Source organism: Gavia stellata, chromosome 21 (assembly GCF_030936135.1).
Source record: "Gavia stellata isolate bGavSte3 chromosome 21, bGavSte3.hap2, whole genome shotgun sequence".
In the NCBI taxonomy this organism is placed as follows: Eukaryota; Metazoa; Chordata; class Aves; order Gaviiformes; family Gaviidae; genus Gavia; species Gavia stellata.
Window position 1 is genome coordinate 14,592,188 of NC_082614.1, and position 24,260 is coordinate 14,616,447.

General features: G+C 43.9%; 2 protein-coding genes across 3 annotated transcripts in view; one reads left to right on the forward strand and one right to left on the reverse strand.

The window, feature by feature from the left end:
* Positions 1-12,158, reverse strand: part of NAA25 (N-alpha-acetyltransferase 25, NatB auxiliary subunit) — a 30,805-nt gene extending 18,647 nt beyond the window's left edge. Inside the window, exons 1-9 of the mRNA XM_059827698.1 lie at positions 12,101-12,158; positions 8,564-8,649; positions 7,471-7,609; positions 5,696-5,814; positions 3,683-3,757; positions 2,719-2,826; positions 2,187-2,265; positions 1,551-1,662; positions 315-404 (exon numbers count right to left, since the gene is read on the reverse strand). Of these exons, the coding sequence (XP_059683681.1) occupies positions 315-404; positions 1,551-1,662; positions 2,187-2,265; positions 2,719-2,826; positions 3,683-3,757; positions 5,696-5,814; positions 7,471-7,609; positions 8,564-8,649; positions 12,101-12,158 (866 nt within the window). The remainder of the gene's footprint in view (positions 1-314; positions 405-1,550; positions 1,663-2,186; positions 2,266-2,718; positions 2,827-3,682; positions 3,758-5,695; positions 5,815-7,470; positions 7,610-8,563; positions 8,650-12,100) is intronic.
* Positions 12,159-12,530: 372 nt separating this feature from the next.
* Positions 12,531-22,521, forward strand: TRAFD1 (TRAF-type zinc finger domain containing 1). Of its 2 annotated transcripts, none has more exons than XM_009813978.2 (11): positions 12,531-12,596; positions 14,086-14,221; positions 14,295-14,348; positions 15,532-15,934; positions 16,839-17,108; positions 18,155-18,228; positions 18,424-18,639; positions 20,582-20,708; positions 21,021-21,327; positions 22,115-22,187; positions 22,432-22,521. In XM_009813978.2, the coding sequence occupies exons 1-11, from the start codon at positions 12,547-12,549 to the stop codon at positions 22,471-22,473; spliced, it is 1,752 nt and encodes a 583-aa protein (XP_009812280.2). In that variant the 5' UTR covers positions 12,531-12,546; the 3' UTR covers positions 22,474-22,521. The 2 variants fall into 2 exon arrangements, with proteins under 2 accessions (XP_009812280.2, XP_059683709.1); XM_059827726.1 differs by having other exon boundaries at positions 15,532-15,805.
* Positions 22,522-24,260: the final 1,739 nt, after the last annotated feature.

Below are 24,260 nucleotides of genomic sequence, written 5' to 3' on the forward strand. Positions count from 1 at the left end.
CTAGGGCATTGATAACACGTGCTCAGCATTTTCCCAGGACACTCTTAAGGAAATTTGGCATGATGGATTCTCTAACTCAATCGCCATGAAAAATATGAACTGGAAGAGTTCTATAGTGTACAAACCACTATTATTTAGCTGTTTCCAATGAACTATTGCCAGCCTCCAAAACAAAGTAGGGAGAACACATCATTTGGGGTCTGATGTCAAGGAGTCACCCGAAGACACAGACAGCGCTGTAGCGAGTATATGAATGCAAACAATTCGCTGTAGCACAAAAGAAAAACAAATCCACAGCAAAACTGTTAACTTACTGCTCTTCTTCCGATGGAGGTGTCCAGGATTCATCAATGAGTTGAAATGCTGAATCAAAGTAAGTTATGTAAAACTGCCAATCATCTGAGCTGAAACAAAAATCGGGCACAGAACAAAGTTTAGGGAATTGCCAAAACAGTAACTCACTTCTAAAACTGCATTCCTTGCAAAAGCTGAATTTAAGGAACAGCACATACTCATACTACAGAAAAAACAACTCTAGTAAGGATCATTTCTGCTTGAAAAGGTCTCACATCTTAAGAACGCTATCAGCCTGAACTTCTTGAAACATATTAAAGGAAACAATTTCAGTAAAGAATTGAGGCAAGCTACAAGTTCTTCTCTTAACATTTACATTCCAATCAGAGCTCATGAATATCCCCACAAAATGCTAAGGCAGAAGTTTCTCCTGCCCACGTTCAGAGCAATTTAGGAGTATAGAACAGGAGATGCCAAATACAAGGTAAAGCTGAAAATGTCCTTATATTAGTTCTACATGTTGTCAGTGCTGTGTTCAAGTGTCCTGTAAAGCTGATGCTTATTTTCTCCAGTTTTTCCCACTGCAAATACATTTAACAAATATTAAATACAAAGAACAACTTCTCTATGGAAGAAACATTTTGCAGCCCTTGTGGACAGTGGATGCAGACAGAACCTTCTAATCTTCAAGCCTCTGTATTTAACTTATACTTAAGATTAGGGCACAGCTAAGTAGAAAAAGCAAACAACAAATCTCTCCTGACAGTTCCAAGAGACAGATTTGATCACACTAGTACGCTCTCTCCTGATACATCTGTTCAAAGCATTACACACATTTCCCAGTATGAAGTCTGGCCAAGTGAGAGAAATGAAGTTCCAGAAAATTAAAGGTAAATGCAGTTCTCCTCCTCTCCCACCATGAAAGTTAGGGCTGGACAACTAGCACAGCTTTTAGAAATAAGGAAGTAAACAACATTTTATCCCATTAATGCATCGCTAAAAGTCAGTCCTCAAAAAGAAGCAACTACAGTCCTGACACTGACTCTCCCTGTGACCTTCACCATGTCCCTTTAACGTTCCATTCAGCTGCCCTTTTCCTCAGGCTTTGGAGTGTAAACGTTTGGAAATGCTTTGAGATCGTCTGATGCTCTTCTATTTAACTGCCATTTACAAAAGCCACTAAACAAGGCAATTCACAACCAGCCCAGAATTTTTCTTCGTTTTTTTAGTAGGACCGCAGAAAAAAATCATCTCACTTTTTCAGCAGCAGCCTTCTCGACAGCGCATTGCACTCTGGCCACCTACACAGCTTCTTGTACATCGCCATACACTTGTTCTCACGGCTTTGGAGCTCACTTGTCAGCTTCTCTAAATTAAAAACAGAAGGGCAAGTTTATTTAATCAATGCCTTTCCTTCTCTACTTTCTGCTCAAAGCTTATTATAGCCAAGGATGCAAAACAGTAAGTGTAAGAGAACAGAAGAGAGGCCCTTGAAGGCTCGAAAGGACAGATTTGCTATGGAAACCTTCGTATCCCAGTTCCTTAAAACTGCACGTGCATTTTAGTCACCAGAGAGAGTCCACAAAAATACAGGATATTAGGAACTTTTCTTTTTTAAGATGGCAGCTACAACAAACTAACATGCTATCAATTTACTACTGCTAAGCATGCTGCTGCAAAGTTCATCACAGAGTAACACTGAAATACCATAAACAGGTGGGTAAAACCTGCTTGCATGAGAGCACCTCCAGAGTTTGCATCAATGTTTGAAACTGGTGCTAAGAGTCAGGCTTCTTGCAGCCTTTTTTTTGTAACCAGTGGATAAGCCTGAAGCAAAGGAGAACTGCTGTTCCTCCACACAACTGTGATTATTAATTCAGAGAATAAGTTACCTCCTAGTTTTCCTCTCACGACATCTAAGGCTTCCTTATACTTCTCCAAACGTTCCAGAATCATGTAGTACAGTTCGACCTTAAAAGAAAGATCAGGCTGCAATTACATTTGCTAGTAAAACAATATACAGGTGTGCCAAGAAATAAAGTGGCTTGTGTTACTGTCATTAGAAATGGGAGATAGCCAGGCCTGCAAAGCTATCTTTAGCATCCCAGAGGGTGGAACATTCAGGAATTTAGGTCTTTTTTCCATTCTCGGTCCTGAAGTTTCTCTTGGGGCCTCTCAGGGAGCAAAACCAAGTACTTAATCAGTCAAATTAAATACCAAAAAAAGTTTCCTCGGCCACACGATTCCAAATCCCTCTCAACCCCCTGCTCTTGGTTTTCCTTCTGTCCCGCTACATTCACATTTACTTCCAGAACACTACTGATTATTATCTTGGAAAACGGTTAAAATAATCAACTTCCTTTAACAGTGCATTCCTTGTCTCAATAATGTTCAAATCATACTGAAAGTATCTGCAAGCCTTACTTCAGCCTCAGCTTCAATCTTATCCTCTTTCACCATTTTTTCCACCATTCTCTCAGCTAGTGGCAAAAACATCGTCTTTGAGAGGTTTTCATCCTGTGCTGAAATAGACTGAGGAAGAGAAGAATTACTGTACAGCTCATCAACTTTTTGTGTTGTCCCACCCACTGCTTTTTTCACATTAGAAGAGAAAAAACCCAGGTGCTTCAATCCCCCCAAATCCACATATTCAGAGCTGCCATCTGTCACGTGCAGTGAGCAACTGCTCTGTTAAAAAGCAGCAAGGAAACTAGTGATATATTGAAAAGCTCACTTCTGATTACATCGTCCAGAGACTCATGCATCTAGGCACACAATATCCACGGCAAATAACATGTAGCAAGAATATGTTTGTGCTTTCCACGGCACAGTGTTTTAGAGGATGTGATTAATGCCTCCATGCTTATTTTTTGCTTGGTCAACACTCTGTCAGATTAGCAGATTCAGGCACTAATCAGACGTCTCAACTAACAGCAGCACAGCTGATCTGCGGCCTATTCCTGCAGACTTGCTGCAGTCTTAAAGACATGCTAAGTCCAGAGCTCATTTATTTCCTCCTAGAGCCTTTATAACCCAGTTACAGAGAGGAACAGTTCTGCCTAAGGAGCTGCAGATATTTGAGGATTTATTCATCAGCTCTCTAACTAAACAGACAGTAGGGTACTAGTCCAGATAAGAGAATACTTCAAGTTGTATAAACGTGGCACGGCAGACCAGTTAACTTCCGTTATAAAAACACTACTGCATTCATGTTGAACCACATCAATACTACTGCTTAAGGAGTGCTCAGTCCGTCCCCCAGCATCATAGAGAAACAGTTCAAACAGACGTTTTACTTAAAATATCTCTAATATCTTCACTTGGAACATTTCTATGTTTGCACTATACCTGCAGTGAAAGTCAAATTCATTTGCAACACTGTACACACCTGCATAATCAGGCTCATCACAGACCAAAAATAGTACGGATTTTTGGGTACAATCTTATAAAGTGCCATTCCAGCCTGAAAAATATAAGACAAAGTTTCATCATTCCTGAAACTTATCTGTTTATGAGCTCTCATGACAGACAACGCAAGCTAAGCGGCAGAATTAGCAACTAGATGGGAGGATTTTTATCAACCCGTGAGCCATTCCATCCTAACACACATTCTAAAGAAGAAAATATAGGGTGAAAACGTTTCAAAGATCAAGGGCTTTGTGTAGATCTGAGAAGGAACGGCAATGAGCATGTGCATGTATGATTGCCTGAACAGATGACAGCTTTAACTAGAAGTGTTAACTACACCAGGAAGCAGAAGACCTATTCTTTAGGAGTGAGGGGGCTATTTCCCATGCTGATTTTCACTAGTACGCGCAGTCAGTGCTGAGAGGCACACCAAACCCCATGCCTCCCTCACGTAAGCAACTGCCCTTCAACACTCATTTCATACATACGCATACTCAGATAGCCGAAAAATGAGGTCACCTATACGTGCAAAGCAGTGGTTAAGCAAAGGTCGAGCTGAAAGCTTGGCTGTACCAAAGCAGAGCCAGAGTATTCAAGATTCTCTAGCCTAACAGAGAAACAGTTATTCACATATTTCTCTTACAGATTTCCAGCGTCTGTATATAATGAAGGACAACACTTTTACCCATACAAAATCTGTAATCAATTTTAAGAAACTACATATAATACAGTCTACTACACCACAGATGGACTGTTGTGCTGACTTCCTGACTGCAGTCTCAGTTTGCATTTTCCAGTACTTTCAGCTGAAATACCCCAGCACACAGGACGCTGAGGTTTATTCTCACTCTCCGATCAGTTAGCATCCACGCACTCTTTGCATCTCTAAGTCCTTACATCAAATGCACAGGCCAATCTGGAACAGCCTCCTCTCTGACAATGTCTGGATAACTTAACTAGATACATGTTTGTATGACATTTTAAGCACACAAAAGGTCAGGTAAATGTTAAATATCATTACCTGTGCAAGACTGGCATTTTTTCCACTCATGGTTGTAGACAGCAGTACAATTAACATGCAGTCATGTCTCTAAAGTTTAGATGGTCATATCAGGCTTGTAATTTCTGTACATCAATAACTTAGCCCCTATTTACAGCTTGAACTCAAACAGCATATAAGTTGGGCTGCAATGGAGGATAACGCTGCTGCTCCATATATTCTTTTAGTTATTTAAACTAGACTTGTACCAAAATTCAAGTCACCTTAACACAGTAGGAATGAGAGGGAGTTTAGGACTCCTTTACTTGGCTCTCTGTGCTTTTTTATACAGAAGAGTGAGCACGCATGCTTCGAAAAGAATCTTCCATTTATAGGCATTCTCCAGGCACCTAATTTGGAAGGGATGAAAACAAAACTAACCAGCATGACACTGTTCTGCCAACTGAGAAATAAGATGTACTTAAAGGTAGTGCTTTTTAGTTTTTCTTCACTGAATTACAACCAATACAAGCCTAGTTATATATTAGATTCCAGAGGCAAGAGCATGGGTAAGATTACTTTTTTCTTCCCAAAGACAACAGCGAATTAAGGAGTAAAACAAGTTTTTAAACATGGATCAGAAGATCTTGCTAGATCTTTTTCTATCTATTCCAGAATTCCTTTATAATACACTGTCTCATAGATAACCACCATACTGTTTAAGACGGATTGATAAAAACCTCTCAGAATAGCCAACATATTCTACCAGATATGCACACAAAAGGCACAGTTGTCCTATGCCATGCAAGGAAAAGAAAGCATGTGTCTTCAGATAACCCACCCCCTAAATAATGGTCTTTTAAGCCTTTCTGTAAAAACTAGCATAGAGTACAACTCCTGCATTAACCCAGCTTAGCTTTCTGGAAGATTACTTATAATATGGAAAGGCATTAACAGTAAGACATACAGAAAAAGATACCTTAAAACAACCAGAACACAAATTGTTGATGGTACCTGTTGCATCTTCTTGTATTCTCCAACCCTGGCATAGGCCATGAAGAGATGAGAGTGATACTCTTCACTGTTGGGAACCTTCTTTACAGCTGCCTCATAAAGTTTAGTTACCAGTTCCGCTAAACCAAAACCAGATGCTTGAGTTAAGACAAATTTGGGAGTAATTTTAAAGCATGGCTACCTAAAGATAGCATCAGCCATACTCTGAACAGTAATCTAATTACACTCATCAACCACAGACATGATACACTCTCCCCCAAGCCCTACAAACATTAGGCAAAGGAGGAAAGTGCTTAAAAAAACAAACAAACCAACCTCAAAATAGTTAACAGCAACAACTGAACTGCTCAGAAGCACTTAAGTCTTTTTCATAAGAAAGTTTATCTATTTTGGAGCATTGAACTGAACGAAGATTCTACTCCTGGCAGAATGACTGCTCCACGTGAATTATGTATCAGAACACAAAATATTTTCAGAACCTAGTATTAAATTAGTTACCCTTATCGCAGGTTTACTTATCTTAGTCATATCCTGTTATTTCCCAATTGCCTATTTTAGTACTCTTAACAAGTAAAATACTTCACACTATACTTTTAATAATAGGTCTATCATGACTAAATACTTATAAGATGCAAAACTTTCTTACATTTTCATAATTCCAGATTTTTTTTCCTTTAATTTACAATCATACTCAGTGTACTATTAGAAAACTAATGTAATTCATCTTTCACATAGTTTACATACCCTCGACACACATACATAATAAAACATCTAATTACAATTTTCTTGCAGGACCAAAAGTGGAAGTGCCTAACACCCACTATTTCCTTTCTGAGTTATAAACCTAAAAGTTAGAAACCTGAGCTTAATGCTTATGCAAGTTGTTTAGAATCACAGAAAAGCTTTTCACATTTTCAGGGGTTTGTTTATGTTGAAGTCACACATAGACACAAAAATTTCATATTACTCAAGAAACGATGCTTTAACTCCACATAGGTGTACACACACACCGAAAGAAACTAGGAGAGCATAAGCAATTGCTATGTTGCAGAGTGATACCAAATACCCATTTCTACAGAAGTTGTTTCACCCCATTGTCACTGCTCCAGCAATTCAACAGTAAATGTTGCTACCACCACCAAGAACCACCAGAAGCTGCCAGAAACAACAACTGTTCAGAGCTGTAGATAAGCAGTATATAAGGTCTGGCTTCTTTCAGAAAAGCACATGCAATTTTACTCCATCACTCAAACATTCATGATTTAGTATTTTTAAAATACCGTGTCACTACAAGGAACTGTACTGAAAAAGCTACTGCGGTCAAATTGAGAGGCCAGGATTTCCCTCCTGTTTGTCACACAGCTTCTTGAGGCCTGAACCCCTCCACTACAGTCTCACAGCATTAAGCACACTCCAAACCACAGACCATGTGATTTGTCATCTCTACCACATATACTGACAACAAATTCCAGTAGCTTTCATTAAAAATAGTGAACTCATAGGCTGATCGTGATGGATGATTATTAGCATGCCACTCATTTAGGAACTGTGTACACAGTAATGTTAACAAGAGAAGCCTAAACAAGGTTCTTTGCTTTGTGGTGATCACTAGAGCCTTAGAGGCATTTATAACAGGCATCATTTACATTCTCCAAGTCTCTTAATAACATGCCTATATGTGAACCCTGGACTTCACACATTTCCCATGAAACTGTGGGTCACATATACTTCTGGAAGAATTATGATTTTTAAGAGAGGCAAAGGAAAAAGCTTACGTCTATGCATTTCCCGGTAAAGAATAGTTAGTGCTTGCAAGGAATTATCATCTGTGGGTTCAAGTGCTGCTACTTCTTGTGCCAGAGCATACGCTTCATCTTGCTTGCCAGTTCTCTGCAAGCCAATTGCCTTTAGAACCTATTGACACAACACAGAGGCAGCTGTTAGAAACACAGTTGGCAGTTACCAGTGAAAATCCTCTCATTCCTGGTGAGGAGAGGCTTTGCCCAACCACCTCATTATTTCTACAGAACTCCAGGTTTTATTAAGCTTCTAATCCATATGGCTATAGAGGAAAACTTCCAAATGCAAGCTGCAGCAAACAGCGTGGCTTTGCATTTCTTGACAAATACGCAGGCTGCTCCAAGGCATCAGCTGCCACTCAGTTCTTCCGTATCTGCAGACCGAAAACTGACCAGTCCTAACAATTTTCTTTTTTTTTTTTCTTTCAATAACTGGCCAGAGAGAAGTGACATAAATGAGATTCAGGTCAATGACACTCGCTTCAGCTTGGGAAGCTTCCATAATATAGAAGCAGTATGAGCTGTAGAGGAAAACCCACAGGGAAAAGAGAAAAGTAGAAAGCTAGTCATATGTTCAGAAATCCGAGGAACAGAACTCCTTTCCCTTCAACAGGGGCACAGCAAGGAGGGCAGCGAACAAGAGACAGAAGAGCAAATGCCTCCAAAATCACCTTCTTATGTTTTATTAAGGACTACACCGCCCAAGTAAACATGTTGGTCCAAACTACTTCAGGTAGGTATCCCAACCTAAGGTCTAAAAAAGGTATTTTTAAGGCACAGCCCATGTGCCAAGGTTGCTTGCAGTGGCTCTGACAGGGAGCTAGACAATTAGCTCAGGTGTAACCAGTCACACTCTAGTCATTAGAGGCACCTGACCAAGAGGATCTGTACAAGTTTCCAGGCAAACATGATACTGTGTGAATTAGAACAGCCCGAGATGTTCCAGAGGATTCAGAAGACACTCTGGTCTCTGGAAGATCATGGACACTGTTCCAGAGGCACAGCGAAGCACTCCAAGTCTCAGAGCTACGCTCACCAAACGAGGTCAGTGCACCGCAATCACACTTACCTTTGCACAGTGAAGATCCTTGTGTTTTTTGAGGAGTTTATCCGCTTGCTGGATTGCCATTTTATTATTGCCATTATCGAGATAATCTGCATAAGAACAACATATATAGTATTATAGCAGAACACAAGATCATTCTGGAAAGCTATCCCTGATTTTACTGTAGAGTAAGTGGTGTTAGGCCAGTAGTACAAACCGCATTTTCCTTGTACAATTACTACTAAGCCAAACATTCAGGAAACATGTCATTTTGTAGATGAAGTATTCATCTCGCTGTACTAGTTTTAGTCATTCAAACAAACGAGCTTTTGTAATTACTCCACATAGATCATTACAGCAACAAAAGAGACACATAATAGAGCAGGTTCTGCAGCAACAGCTCTTTGCTAGCAATGGAGCTTAGGCTCTTTGCTTCAGTAAAATTAGAAATTAATTTGGTGTGCCTTTGGGAGACTTTCAGTGAGTTACAACAGGCAGTAGGTTAGAAACTAAGCACTCACAATCTATCAAAGCATTAAGTGAGAAGACTTACTTGTCCACACGATCCATACTTCAGGCAGAGCAAATCTGTCCCCTAACAGAGTATCACTATGCTTTCACCAGAGTGGTTTTAAAGACAAAAAAAAGTCTATCCTAGGGGGATATCCCACTATCTAGTAAAACTCCAGCTGTAGAAAACCCCTCTCTTGAGACCATTTTCTCCTTTTTTCAGCTTAGTATTATAATTTTCAGCTCAGTATTGTAATTTTCAGCTTCACCTACAGTGCATCATCATGTTTTAGACAATTACAAACAAGCAATTTTAGATTAGAACATGACCCCTATATGCTTCCCCTCCCTCAAAAATTAATACTTCCTAACCAAAACCTAGCAGAAAAGCTTAGCTGCACCTGACATGCCAACAGGGAACGGTCTGCCCACACTGTTCTGGCCTCTCCCCTACCAAACTGCGAACAGAGCTAATGACAGTTAATTGCAATTACATTACACATCTTTTTCTCATCAAGACAGCAGTTCGCATTATGAGAGAGAAGTCTCTTACCAAGTAGAGAGGTGACCTTTAGTAATTCCTTGGTATATGGTACAAAGTGTGCGTCTATACTAATGAGATTTATATTCGGCAGCTTTAACATTTGCTTCCACGCCCAAGTGCTGCACATGGAAAGGAGCGCTAATTGGACTCCCGAGACCATACAGACAAAACCTCCAACGAGGCAGCCTGCCCACACTAACTGAAACAAAATGTTGCTGCACAAAATATAGTTTGAAACTGTAATACATTGTCTTACATGGGTTAGATGGCCATTTTAACTTATGAAAACCTATGCATCACCTTTAGCATTAAAACTTAAGCACGGACTTCTTAGTGAAGAAGTTTCTGTGGAATAGAAAATCCTGGTGATCTCTTTATACACCAGCAGAGACTTCTTGATTTAAGTATCTGTGTTGCACAGTTCACTTACACACAAATTACCTGCCACACTGCACTGCCTGTCTTGGATTAACAACTGTGCTGATAAGATCTCCACTTTAGGTCTCCTAAAGTAAATCAAATAAACCACAAACCTCTCTGAACTGCAGCAGAAGGAAAAGATTGTATTTTGCTAACAACAAGTAAGTTTGTTGGAAGCCAAAGTAGCTGGCAACTTCCAAAGGAATTCAAGCTAAAGGAAAATAAACTTAAGTCTACATTAGTTGCAGGTCTGTAGGTGGAGATGTTCAATGGCTGGAAATGCAACACGTGAACCTTCAGGTGAAGGGAGAACAAATCAAGAAGAAAGATAAACATAGCTGTCAAGAACCCTGAGTAACCAAGGCACACGGTGCAAACTGAAAAGCACTGTTAAGTCAAGAACCAGACCTTCGACCTCATGCTGCTCGTCTCCAGTTTATGACTTTTGTGAAGTTGTGTATTTGCCTCTTTAAGGATATACACTTTATTTCGGGTTCTGCAGCACCAAAGCCCGAATTCACATCTTACACTGCAGATAATCCTTTCTAGAACTAGCAGAAAGCGTTTTTAAAGCTCCCTCCCTAATAGCTATACTCTCTGAAATGAATACAGTGAAATACATCTCCAACATCATCTGCTTTAATATCGGTTGAATTTACCAAGCTTTTTAAGAACATTTAAGACATCACACAAGTTATAACATAAACAATTGCACATTAATAAAAATGACAAATCACAGCACATACAGAAAACTAAAGAAAAAAACTTAAAACTGTTACATAAACTGCACAGCTGCACTCATCGTTATGCCACAAACTTTAAGACAGCTGTGTGCTTACACTTTTAATCAAACAAAACTATCTTCCTCCATTTCACTGGAACCCATCACCGGTGCAAGTCTATACCGCACCGTCCTCACTGCCTGAGTGGCAAAGGACACTCCCGAAGCACGTTCATCCCCAAGTGAGGGCAGCTCTCCACAGGTTTGTAGGGAGAGATTTTTTTTCTGGTGTCAAAAAAGTTGAGAACATTCTCCAAAATCTCCATCCAATCCTCAATTTTAGGGAAGAAACGATACTGTAGCCGGGGGAAGTGTTTTTCTTTTCTCTTTCTCTATATTTGCATAAAGAGAGACACAGGCTTGTCTACGATCTCTTAGGCAATCCCAATTGCATGCAATACCCTTGGAAATATTTGGGGACAGCTTAATACAAGAGGTTTCTTAACAAGAGCGTCTCCTTCCAACTACTTCACTCCTGTCTCCAACTGATTCTCCTAACAGCGTAACTAGTCTGTGCCACTACACCTCAACATACAACTTGAAGGTTTCCCTGGCTGCTCTCGTTCCCTTTATGAATTAATCAATCTCTAGCTCCTCTGCAGCAGAAAGCAAACGCCGACCCAAGCTACCCCGACCGAGAGAAAGAGGCACACAAACCACCACCACCGCCCGCTGCAGAGGTGCCGCCTGCGAGCGGGCTGCGCTCGGCCCCCGCCTCCTCCCGGACACGGCTGGGGGGTCCGGAGCGGGGAGACCCCCCGGCGGGCAGCGGGGGAGCTCCGGGGAAAGCGCCGCTGCCCGCGGGAAGAGGCGCGGCGGGGACGGAGCCGGCTCCCCGCCCCGGCCCGGCCAAACTCCCGCTTCCAGCCCCGGGCGGGCGGCCCCGGGGGGAGCCGGCGCCGGGCTCCGCGGCAGCTCCCCGCACGCACACACACACCCGCCGCGGGCTGACCGGGGCAGCGGCGCCCGGCGGGAGGAAGGACGGGGCGGCGGGAGGCCGAGAGCCTCCTCCGGGGGGGGGGCGGCCGGGGCCGGGCCCGCGCTCCCCCTCGCCCCCGGAGCGGGCTGCCCCGGCGCCTGCCCGCCCAGCGGAGCGCGGAGCTCCCCCGCCGCCGGGGATGGGGCGGGCGGGCGGCGGGCCCCGCCGGAGGAGTCAGCCAGCGCCTGCCGGGCCGGGCCGCCCGGCGGGCCCCTCCGCGCCGGCCCCAGGCGCCGCCGGGCGGGCCGGGACAACGCCGCGAAGGCGCGGCGGCGGGGTGGCCCGCCGGGCCGGGGGAGCGGGGGCGGGGGGCCGCGGGGTCCGTACCGTAGATGGGCCGCAGGCGCCGGTCGTTGGGGTCCTGCACATGGCCCCGCGCCGCCATGATGAGAGCGCAGAACCGCAGTGCGCAGCCGCCGGCCGGGCCGGCCCGGGGGCGGGGGTGAAGGGGCCGGTAGGAGGCGCGGGGCGGGGCCGGGCCCGCCGTTGGCTTCCCGAGGAGCCGGGGCGGCGGGGCCGGTGTTTCCCCTTCTCGGGGCCGGGTCGCTCGCTGCCCCCCCGCCCCGCAGCCGGCTGCCCTGCAGTGCTGAGGGCGGGGGTGTCCCCTCCCTCCGTCCCTCCCGGCTGAGGGAAGGCAGCAGCCGCCCGCCGGCCGTGCCCCGGGCCCCCGCGTGAGGGGACGGGGGTGTCTTTCTGCCCCGCTGAGGTGCGGGTGTCCCCGGCTGAGGGGCTGAGGGAAAGGGGGGCCTCTCTTTCCGCCCCCGGACAAAACCATGGCTATAGCTGCAGTTACCGAGGCGGAAACCCGGCTGTGCGGCAACTGGTAAGAAACGAAACCGAGTGCTGGGCGGGGGTGGCTGTGTGCTGGGGCCGGTCCCTCGGGCAGGCAAGCTCGGCGATTAGATCAGTAAGCAGTATATATTCCCTTGAAAGGCTGTGAAACGCTAGAAGGTGCAAATTAATAATGAACATGCTGTCTTTTTAGAAATGTTTGGGGTTTGCTTGTACCTTGCCAAGTATTAATGTCTCATAAAGTAATTTTCCCAACCTTTACTCAAGTTGCTGGCTTAATCAACTAGATAGAAACCAAAGTATTCAAATAGAAATAAAGACTTGGTTTTCAGTGAGGTACACACGAAGTACCCGATTCCAAGTTTTTCTTTAGCAGCTATGTAGCAGAGATGTAAAAATAGAATCAATAGACACATAGTCGATGGTTGGACTTGATGATCTTACAGGTCTTTTCCAACCTTAGTGATTCTGTGATTCTGTGATACTGTTGTGGCAGTTCTTTCTCTTTGACAACAGTTCTTTCTCTTTGACAACAGTTCTTTCTTTAGAAGCTCCGGTGTTGGTAATACATTTACTGATAATGATGTAATCTCAGAAGTTGCATTTTGAATACAAGCAACTAAAGCAATTAACATTTTTTTTTTTCCCTCAAAGAGACATCAGAATCCAAACAGTTTCTTGCAACATCAGTCTAGTTTGTTTGCAAGCAGTGAGTATGGGCACTTCAGGTACCGCTGTTGGACTTTGTTGCTTTGCCAGGCTGTTAGCTGCTTGGGATCTGGCAAGGGAGGAAACTGAACAGCTGTAGTGGTTTTCCTTTGTGACATGGAAGGCACTAAGAAATAGGTTATAAAGCTAATTTTGCTGTTTTGAAGGCTGATTCCTTGTGTGTAAGGGGGGGATGATACATGTGTTTAGAAATGATGCTACCTGCTTGAGGCAGGAATAAGGGCTAAGCTCCTAGTGCCTCAGTTCTTTTTGCACCTTTTGTGTTTGTAAGCCTTGCATCCTCCTCAAGACAGGAGAACGAGTATCTTAGAAATGAGGTGAGCTGCGGAATTTTGGCTACAGAGTAATACGGTTACTGCTATCATTCCCTGAACAGATCTGGCCCAACATCTCTCAGGATCTGTTATTTATTTTTTTCCAAGCGCAGCACTGTTCCACCTCTCATAGCCAAGTTATTTTCAGGAAAAAAACTCCTCAGATTGGTTTATTAACTTGAGCCAGGTGATAACTTGTTTATGCTGCAAAATTTGTCTTTCACATAAGGAAATAAATCCACCTTGATTTTATCTTAATGCAGTGTGAAAACTGTGATCTTTGCATGCTATATACATTAATATCCCGACTATAAAGGAATATGGAGGCCTGGCTGGGCTTGCCTTTCTCTTTGGTTTTTCAGTTCTCTAAACCATGAATTCATAGAAAGCTTTCTTAGGATTTTTTTTTTTTTATGAAAAACTGCTTGAAATTGTTGTCAGTGTACTTGAAAAGTAACCTCTGTGACTTTCTCATAGCAAAAAGGATATTCTTGTTGCTAATTTCATCATGCATGAAATCCACTGTAGAAGAAATATTGAAGTATGCCGCTACTGCAGTGAATTAATCCCAAAGTCTGAAATGAAGAACCATATTGAGTCTGAACACGTGCAGGTGAGAACCAAATTTCTCCTCTAAAATTGCTGACTTCTATGGCAATTAATCTAATGAGTTCTGTTTATTGTAGGTTACCTGCAAGTGTAGGATGAAGATAGAAAAATGTCTCTTGAAGGATCATGAGGTTGGTGGACTTTCTGTTATTAGACACTTGGAAAATACTCTATGGTATTTCCAAGCACTGGTTCTGGAGCCTTTCTGTCAGCCAAGACCTGGTTTCCAAACTGTGATTGATGCATCCTTTTTATTGAACCATGCTTTCTAAATTCATACACCCTGACAGAACGTGGTTGGAAACTGCCTTAAAGTGGTGGAGCCTGCTCAGGCCTTCTTATAAAAAGGGTATCTGTGATAATCGGTGATTTTTGTCATGGTGAAGATGAAAAATGGTATGCTATTTCAGCAGTACAGAATACGATGGACTTTTTTCATTCCTTTAACATTACGCATTTCTGACTCTGCTGCAGTCATTATGTGAGTTTTAATAACTCATTGTGTCCAAACAGACTTTTAAAATAGCTTGTAAAATAAACTAAAATGGGACACAGTGAGATTTTCTGAGTTTCTGAATCCAGTTGGCTGCTGTCACAGGCCATCTTGTTATAGATGTCAGTACCATCCCTTCCTATGGGCTCATTTAAAGACAGCCCTGCAAGTGCCACACAGGTCTGCTTATTGGTGAGGAAAAAAGGATTTTCCTTGAAGATATGTCCAGTTCAAAACCCTGGAAGTAGTTTATCCTGCACATTTGTGTGTAGTGTTTTTAGTTTTGTTTATAAAGCAAATGATGATGTATTATTGCAGAATCTGCAATTATAACATGTGTTTCATCTATGTGTAACACCTTTTGAAGGGCGACTTACCTGTCATTCAGTGTAGGGTAAAGAACATACGCAAGCAATTCTTGTTGAGTAGTAAATGTGCTGTAAATCTGTTCCCTAATATAACACACATACAACATGTTTTTAGCAGTACTCAATGAAATGCGATCAGTACTGGATGTCAAGACGGTATGTAAAAGCTAACTTCAAAAAGCACCATGTGAATCTGCTGTCCAAGCATTACAGATTTTAAAAGAATGTTCTGAGTATTCAGGGTGCTTCAGCTGGCGTGTTTATACACAGGTTATACAACATGTTGTTCTTGCATTTCTCACATAGTACCTTATGCCAGGCTATTCTTTTGTGTAGCTTTGGATCTGGCTGAAGAAACAATAGACTGCTCAACTCTTAAGCAAGCTGAGAACCTCCCTCCACCCTTGCCTCAGTCTTCCATACGTGAAGAATGACCTCTCTTCCTTTTTCCAGGCGTCAGCGTGCCCTCTGCGTCCTGCCCTCTGCCAGTACTGTGACATACAGCTCGCTTTCAACAAGCTCCAGGACCATGAGATTTACTGCGGAGCTAGGACTGAGAGATGTGGTGGGTGTGGTCGTAACATCATGGTGAAAGATCTAAAAGAGCATCCTCGAGTCTGTGGGCAAGAGGTGAAACGAGTAAATGGAAGCAGAACAGTGCCTCGCTTTGAGGATGAGAATGCAGATTTGCAAGCCCTCCGAGACATTAGAAACCGACTAAGATCAGGTAACTATGCTGGGCCTTTGTGGGGAATGCCCAGGGTGCTAGAAAAGCAGATTTATAGCAGCTCTGTAGGAGGCAAAACACTTAAGGACATTAGCAGAAGAAATGTTTCAGCAGCACAAAGAAATCAAAGTGAGGTAAGTTGTAGAGAAGAGTAATAATTGGCTTCTAATTTGACATTTGGCAGCTGATCCAAGTGTAAGGTTTTGTAATTGCTTTCTGTGAAAATACTGAATAATGAAAGCTCCAGAGGCAGTGTGAGTGGGACTATTTTACTGTGGAATAGAACTGCAAAGGTGTAAGCCAGCTAAATAGAGGACTGCTGAGGTACCCGGTGTGAAGGTGCAGTCCACTGCCTGTTCTTTAGTCTCAAAGTATCTAGCTTAAAAATGAAATTGGAGTTGTTTGCTCCCTGCAAATTCTGTCCGTTTCTGTTTAGCAGCTGCACTCCTCTTTACTTCAGCTAAGTAGAAGAGTAGGTAAGATCTGGGTGTGGGTTCACATATGTAGCGCCGCACACTTCTGCAGTAACATCCTGTGGCTTTCCTACCAGAAAAGATTCCATGGTTTTCTTCTGTACATGTACAATTCCCACTGTTGTCAAATGTAATACCATTAAAAGGAATTTACTTTCCCATCTATATAGTGAAGAAACAAAGCGGAAACGTTTCAGCCTTGTGCAAGCGCTGAGACTACGGTATATTAATCAGACCTTGTTCACAGTGTAGGTCCAGAATGTTCCTCAGTCACTTCGTAAAGCTCCCAAGAAGCTTAAGTTCAAGCTTTTGGAGTAAGAGGAATGACATTCTTCTTTTTCTCCTTTTTTGCTTGTTGCAAACAAAAATAGGATGAGTGTTTTCCTTCTTCCTCCTGAATTTGATACAGGTGTCCTTCTAGGCTTTGAGACGCTGACCTCCATGAGTGTCCATATGTGCACGTATGAAACCCCCATGGTTGAGCTAATCTAACGCACAGAAGGGGACTGCTTGTTGCAGGCTTAACGTTCTCTCAAATTTATGATATTTGTCTTTTGAAGAGGATGAACTGGAGCAGCTGGAGAGAAATGAAAACACTCGTTCTTCACTTTATGAAGAGTGGAACGCCGATTTAGACTACGTGTTGGCTCTTAGCCTACAAAATGAGAATAATCCTCACAATAATACTGCAGCTGAAATTCCCAGTGACTTCTGGGAAAACTGCTACGCCAAAGAGTCTGTGCCATCGGCCTGCCTTAATGAAACAGACAAGTCAAATATCTTCTCCTGTGACTCTTTAGTGCCTTTCAGCACTTCAAACCACATAAAAAGTAAGTATAAATGCTGTTGTGGTGGGGTTTTTTTCCTTACAGTTTGAGAGAATGGAGAAGGAAAGAGAGAATTCTTGGACTGCGAATGTCAAAGATTTTTAAAAAGGTATTTTAAGATGTCAAAATGAGTCTCTTTGATACTCCCTCTAAATAATTTTTAGATAATTAATACACAGGAGATTAGACTCCATGAGTACCATTCTTCCTTCCTTTCTTAAATTTTATCTTCTGCTTCCTCAAAACTTAGCAATATTAGTGTTTAAAATAGTTTCTTTCAAAGAGGTATTAATAAAGCCAGACAGCAAGGGAAGAAGAAACGCTGTGGTGAATCTGTGACCTTGATACATGGTGAGAGCTTCGTAACAACTGAGCAGGTGACAACTTTCTTGTTGAACTTTCTTGTTGAAGTAAACATGATAGGAAGGGAGGATCTGGGGGAGACCTGAAGTTCTGGCTTATTTTGAAAGGAGAAATGGTACTAAAGGATTTATTGAAGGCAGTAACAGGCAGTAACAGGCTTTTTTTACCAGACTATGTGATATATCTTTGACCCCAAAACATTGTTCTCACTCTGGGTGACGTGAATTTACTTATGTGAAATTCAGCAAGTGGGACTAGAGTAACTACTTCCTTAGCATTTGCTCTGGTTCCTGTCCTGCGGCACAGAACAGGAGTCTGTTGCTTAGGAATTTTGAAGATTAAGTCCATCCAACTGCATCAGACCTCTCTATGGTAGAGGATATGACTGTTAGGACGAGAGATATAACTCTCAGGACAAGAGGAAATGGCCTCAAGTTGCGCCAGGGGCGGTTCAGGCTGGATATTAGGAAAAACGTCTTTACGGAGAGAGCGGTGAAGCACTGGAAGAGGCTGCCCAGGGAGGTGGTGGAGTCACCATCCCTGGAGGTGTTCAAGGGACGTGTGGACGTGGCACTGCGGGACATGGTTTAGTGGGTGTGGTGGTGTTGGGGTGATGGTTGGACTTGATGATCTTACAGGTCTTTTCCAACCTTAGTGATTCTGCGATTCTGTTACTTACTTTGCAGACGACGAGATTATCATGTTGCCGTGTGAATTTTGTGAGGAGCTCTACCCTGCTGAAGATCTGATTCTTCACCAGGTTTAGTACTTTCTTGTGTTCTGTCTAGGGGTTTGCAGAAAAGGCTTTTTTCTGTTACCATGACTGAGCAAGGGTGCAGTCTTCACTCAGTGATACTGTGAAAGCTCTAGCAATTTTGTCTTTGCAAAGTGTGGTTTGTAAAGTCCATCTATGCTCAACAGGAGAGTTAATTTTTCCATGTTGCTTGCATAACAGACAGGTTGTAACCCAGCAAGTGCCTTTGCCTCGTTCAGTAAAAGAAGTTCTTCTCCAAATCCACGAGAATATGATGGTCTGCGTGCCATTGGGTCCAAAAGCCGTAGGGCTCTCTCTTCATCCCAGCCCCAAGCTGCCCAGGCAGAAGGAAACATTATGATTCCATGTGAATTTTGTGGCATCCAACTAGAAGAGGAGACGCTCTTTCATCATCAGGTACTAACCAGAACTTGACCTGTTGTATCACATCCGGTTGTTCAAGAGCTATGCTGAGTCCTGTGGCCTCTTGTTGTGGCACGTTTCAGGAATCCAAGCAACCGTTCCCTGTGTCAGATCTTCCTAAACAAAGCCTCTTGGGTCCCATCTGAAATGTTGTGGTATGCTGGGGCTCATAAAGAGGCTCTTTTGAGGCTCTTCAAAAATAACAATTATTTTTGAAAGCTTATAACGAAAGCTAAACAAAAGGCGCTGAAACTGCACAATATAAATGTTTGACTTGCACACAAAAGTTATGTTGAAACCAGGATGTATGAGTCACAGCTAAGGTGGGAGAGGAGCACAAGCGTATGACCTGTGTAGGTAAGAGAGGAAGTAGACAACTCAGGCTACAAATCTAGGAGATGGAGGAATGTCCCAGCGGGTAGATGTAAAGAGAGAGAGAGAGAGAGAGAAAGAGTGAGAGCATGAATATGTCGGAAGCTCGGCCTAAGAGAGAAGTGGTGGCTTTATGGAGCGATGGGTGCTGCAGAGTGCTCACTAGGGTATTCTGATTCTTCTATACGTTGCTGTCTGATACTTCTAATATGGAATAATATCCATGGTTAGAATTGATGATCTTACAGGTCTTTTCCAACCGTAGTGATTCTGTGTGGAAAGAACGCCAGGTCTTGGTACTGCTGGACAGATACCAGCTAGACTGCTTGGTGCTTTAATGCTTCTGTACACCTAAAGAGCAGGTTTGGGGAGTGGTGTGCACTTGGAAGAGACAGTCCTCTGGAATTTGCTGCTATTACAGACATGTTATGAAAATGCTGAACTTGCTCATTTTCTGTTTCACGGCTGAAGGGATTGGGAAGTTAACAGTTCTTAACAGTCCTAACTAACAAACTAGTGAAGCTGTATTTTGTTTGTTTGTTTTCTAGGCCTTTCCTCTCCTTGGTGATAGCAAATTCAGTATTAATAGAAATGAGATCGGATAAAATTTCATAGCTTATACTTTGCTAAATAGTAGTGCTTGACACTAAGGAGAAGTCCCATCCACTTCCTGTTACAGTTGGCTGTTGGAAGACTTCGGGTTTTTTCTCTCGCCCCGTCTAACTATTTTGGAAACGCGGAATGCAAAGACTGCTTTATCAACAAGCTTCTAATATTTTTGGTGACGCTTGTGTACGATAATCAGGACTTGTTAAGGATTAGTGATGGGAGCTGAGTTGCCGCAATACAGTTTGTTTGCAAACCAGGAAAAGGACACCCTGTATTTAAAGTTTTGTGTTCCACGTAGTATTCCTGTTATCTAACAAAGGTGACAAATGTTTTCCTTTCTAGTTCATATTTTTGGTTTGTGTCCTATGGATTTTCTGTCTTCTTTTTTTGTTGTTCCTTGATGTAATTAACCTGCAGAAAACTGTGGCTTTATCACAAGGATAGCCAACAGGGGCACTTCTGCAGGCAGCATGACTTGGAAATCACTTTTAACTTGATTTTTGTCCTTGGATTTGTTTTTTACGATGGCACCGATACCAGGTTGGTATCAGGAACTGGATCAGAATTATAGTGACAGTACTTTGGGGCTGCTTTCCCCCATGCTTGGGACTGGCTTTGCAGGGTCATTTCTAGGCGTGAGAGGTAGAAGGCTGAATAAGAGAGTGTCTGGTCGTTGGCTGGCTGGCAGTGAGGCCCCAAATATGGGGTGGTTCTGTTCGGCAGGCCTGGCTCACGCTGCCAGTTCCATTTTTGCTTAGGTCCTGTGATAGCTAGTGATTGTTCCTAAGCTCTGTGTAAAAGAACCTGGGGGTGTTGGCAAGTAGTATCTGCCCCTTCCTAAAAACAATTCCCTGCTAACCTTAATTTTTCTGAGAGCTGATGCCCCGCAGTGTTTTTACAGGAATAAGTCTGAATGAGCTGTCATTTCAACAGTCGAACGTATGTTTTGCTTTAGCACCATTGTGATCTGCGCCCAGCCAGCCCAGCAGCCAGCTTTCCACCCCAGCAGCTGCTGTCGCCTCAGGACAACAGAGAGAGAAGAGAATCACCAGAGCGGGCTCGGAGACGAATCAGGCATCAAGGTGTGGGCAAAACACAGACTTAAGCACACTCTTTTCCTTCACGTTTGCAGGAACACTGTGCGTGTTTCAAGCTGAGTAGGTGTTGTTACGCTGTTCTGTCTCCAAAATTAAAAAACCTTCAATCCCCTACCATTGGTCTAGTTTTACGCAAGAAAGATTAAATCACCGAAACTCAGTATCCTCAAAGATCTTGGTTGCGAAGCCCTGTACTGCTGGAATGGAAGTTAGGGCTAGTTTTGTTATCTGAATAGTCTCTAATGTCTCATCCTGCATTTGCTATTCCTATTAAGCGCTGTATTCTTGTCCTCTCAGGAGATGTTTCTCCTCGGTGCATAGAAGGCTTTGGGCAGCAGCGGCTCAGCTATCCTGCACGAGGGACCAAGCCACTGAGTAACATGGCAAACACCAGGAACCCACCGTTGTCCTCTTCAGCGAGAGCTAGCGCTGCTCCCGACTTAAGAGGGAAGCCCAGGAAGGCAGCTGGCAGTGAGGGAAGACCGAAGAACAGAGGTGCAAGTGAATCTGCAGGCGGGACAACGCCACGTGCGAGACCTGCTCGAAACTTTCATTCAGAAGCTTTCACATCCAGCTTCTCGAGAACGTCTCCAACCCAACCAAGGTAACGCCTTTCTCTTCCGTTTTAAGCAGCCACGCTGGGCCTGCCCTAAAGTGTAACGGATCGGTGGCACCGTCGGAGCAAGTTTTGCTCTGCTGAAAGTGGGGCGCAGCCTTAGGCCTGGCGCATTCTGATCTTCAGGTGGCAGCAGCCCTGCAGTGGCAGCAGCGATAAATCCATTCCAGTCTTCTGCCTCATTTCCTTACGTTTCCTTACGGTGCCAGTCTAGATTCCCTTGCATTTGCCTGGGGCTGAAAAGGTTTCACTCAGCTTAGTTGGGCTGGTGCTTATCTGAGTTTCAAACAGCAGTCTTAGGCTTTTATGTTAAAATAGAATGGACAAAATGGCTGCTGGGAGACAACACAGGATAATGCCTTGTTATCTGTCGTTATGGCACTCTCATCTTATCTTTTCTCTTTGCTCCTTCAAAACTCAAACATGCATAAACCTGAAAGGAAATCCCAAACTCTGAGTGTGATGCCTGTACGGCTCATCACCTGCTTTCTTTGCTGCTTAATTCAGCTTGCGTTGCTGCTAGCCTCAATCACCTGTGGGTTTGGGGTTTTTCCGCCCCCCCTGCAGTGCAGTGTGTGTTGTTGAAATGCCTAAAGGCAGGCGCTGGGGATGTGGTGGTTCTGCTACAAAAATAACAGGGTGAGGGGTCAGGAGAAGAACAAAGGGCTTCTTCCTAGGCCTCCCAGCATCTCCCTGGTGTGAAGGACCTGTGTTTATTCAGCAGTAAGAGCACGGTAGGCTTGCTTCATCTGAAACTGTCCCCGTTCTTCTACAGCCCCAGCAACGGAGGGGGAAGGAGCCTCGGGACGTCGGATGGGCCAGTTGGCTGCAGGCGCAGGAACGCAAAGGTGAGGCAGCCAGCGCAAAGCAGGAGAGCGGCGCTTGGCTCTGTCGTCAGGTGTGGGCTGACGCCTCGTTGGGGGGAGGACGGTGCCTGGCTGTGACCCTTCTTGTGACGGTTTTGCCAGGACGATGAGCTTATTTTGCAGCCCTTCCTGCTTCAGTGAGGTTTTTATTGATCACTTGTTATCAAGTACTCTTTGAAAACAGCATTTTTATTTCATTCATTTATTTTTTTCCCCTTCCCTTTAGGCAAAAGCCCCGAGCCCAGCATCTGGTCATCCAGAGAAGTGATCCACCGCTTACAAAAAACAGGTTTAGCACTCTACGCATTATTACTACGCGCTCCAGTACTTATTTATCTGAGCGCAAGTGAATTCCTATATTGCCATGTCATTGAAGACTATGAATTTAGATTTTTATAGGCATTGATAATGTTTTTTATATATATATGTGTGTGTTTTTGTGAGAGTATACTGCAGGTTTTTACTTCTGTGATCTCCACTAGCAACATCCCAAGCCAGCAAATACGCTTCTGCCTTGGGTTATGTTTCCGCACGGGCTCGTTGTGACACGCAGTGACAGCCATTGCTGCCGTGCTGACTGGAGACCGTAAAGCGCACCAGCGCATCGCACCAGGCCCGTGGCTCAGCCGGGCGCAGCCCTCCCTGCTCAGGGGCCTGCGCCTCCAGCTGCAGGTTGCTGTTTGCGAGTGGCTTCGGCCAGGACATGGGGAGGGGGATTGGGATTGTCAGGGGAGAAGCTCTGACCCCATGGCTGTCTTGTAAAACGCTGTTTAACGCTGCATTAGTCCATGCTGTTTAAATTCCTTGTAATAAAATTGATCTAATGATGTCCCAAACCATTGTGCAGTAAAAAAATCTGCGACAGGAAGTGACGTGGGATCGCAAATGTTATTTGAGCGTAAGTTTATCACCCTGGGCCGTGTGCTGGCCACTTCAGAGTCAGGGGCAGCAGGCTCTGTCACTGGGGCTCTGTCACTTTGCGTTCCACTGTTACCACCTGCGTTAGGGCACTGTTAATTTGCTGTACCAGAGCTGCTTCAGCCCCTGGGCTCTGGCTCAGCCTTAGGGAAATGCAAAAGCTGGAGCAGGCAGGTCTTAGCTAATTAACTGGGTGCAGCAGATGGCACAGGCAGGGCTAATTAGCCAGCCACCCTCCCAGGGCAGGGCTGCTGCCAGAGGCCTCGGCTCCGCTGCCAGCACTGTCCCACAAGCTGCAGCACAGAAGATGATGGCTGAAGTGATCTTGGTTCTAAAATGAAGACATTTGACAGATACTTCCACCAAATGTAAGTATTTATTTATACGCGAAAAGCAGAATGAAGGTATTTAAAAACAGGTGGTAGCTAACCTTGTGATGGTGTTTCTGGGGAAAAGTGCTGTGAGAAGGGCAAGAGGAAAGGAAAGGAAAGGGGGCAAGAGGAAAGGAAAGGAAAGGGGGCAAGAGGAAAGGAAAGGAAAGGGGGCAAGAGGAAAGGAAAGGGGGCAAGAGGAAAGGAAAGGAAAGGGGGCAAGAGGAAAGGAAAGGAAAGGGGGCAAGAGGAAAATGAACGGGAATTAAAAAGGGGAAGAAAGGAAAAGGGGAAGAAGAAAATGAACGGGAATTAAAAAGGGGAAGAAAGGAAAAGGGGAAGAAGAAAATGAACGGGAATTAAAAAGGGGAAGAAAAAAGAAAAGGGAAAGAAAAAAAGAGAAAAGCAGAAGGGGCAGGGACGCTGGCTCTGCTGGGCTGTGCAGGTTAACAAGATGCTGTTAGCCTGAAACAGAGCTAACTCCCCAGCTGGCAGTGGGGCTGAGTCAGCATTATTCCTCAGGCCTGAGCAGCACTGCCCTTCCTCCACTAAGGGGAATATTGGCAACCGCTGTGCTTGCCTTCCCTTTTGTACAAAATATTTACATCTCTGTTCCGAGTAACTACAAATTACAGCGTTTTAACCCACAACATGGGATGTAAAAGCAGATAACCTGCAACTTCATTTCTAGCAGTTCTAATCCTCTGCATCAATGCAGCTCTAGCTGTGGAGGAATTTTTTTTGTTTTACTTATTTCCAGCCCCAA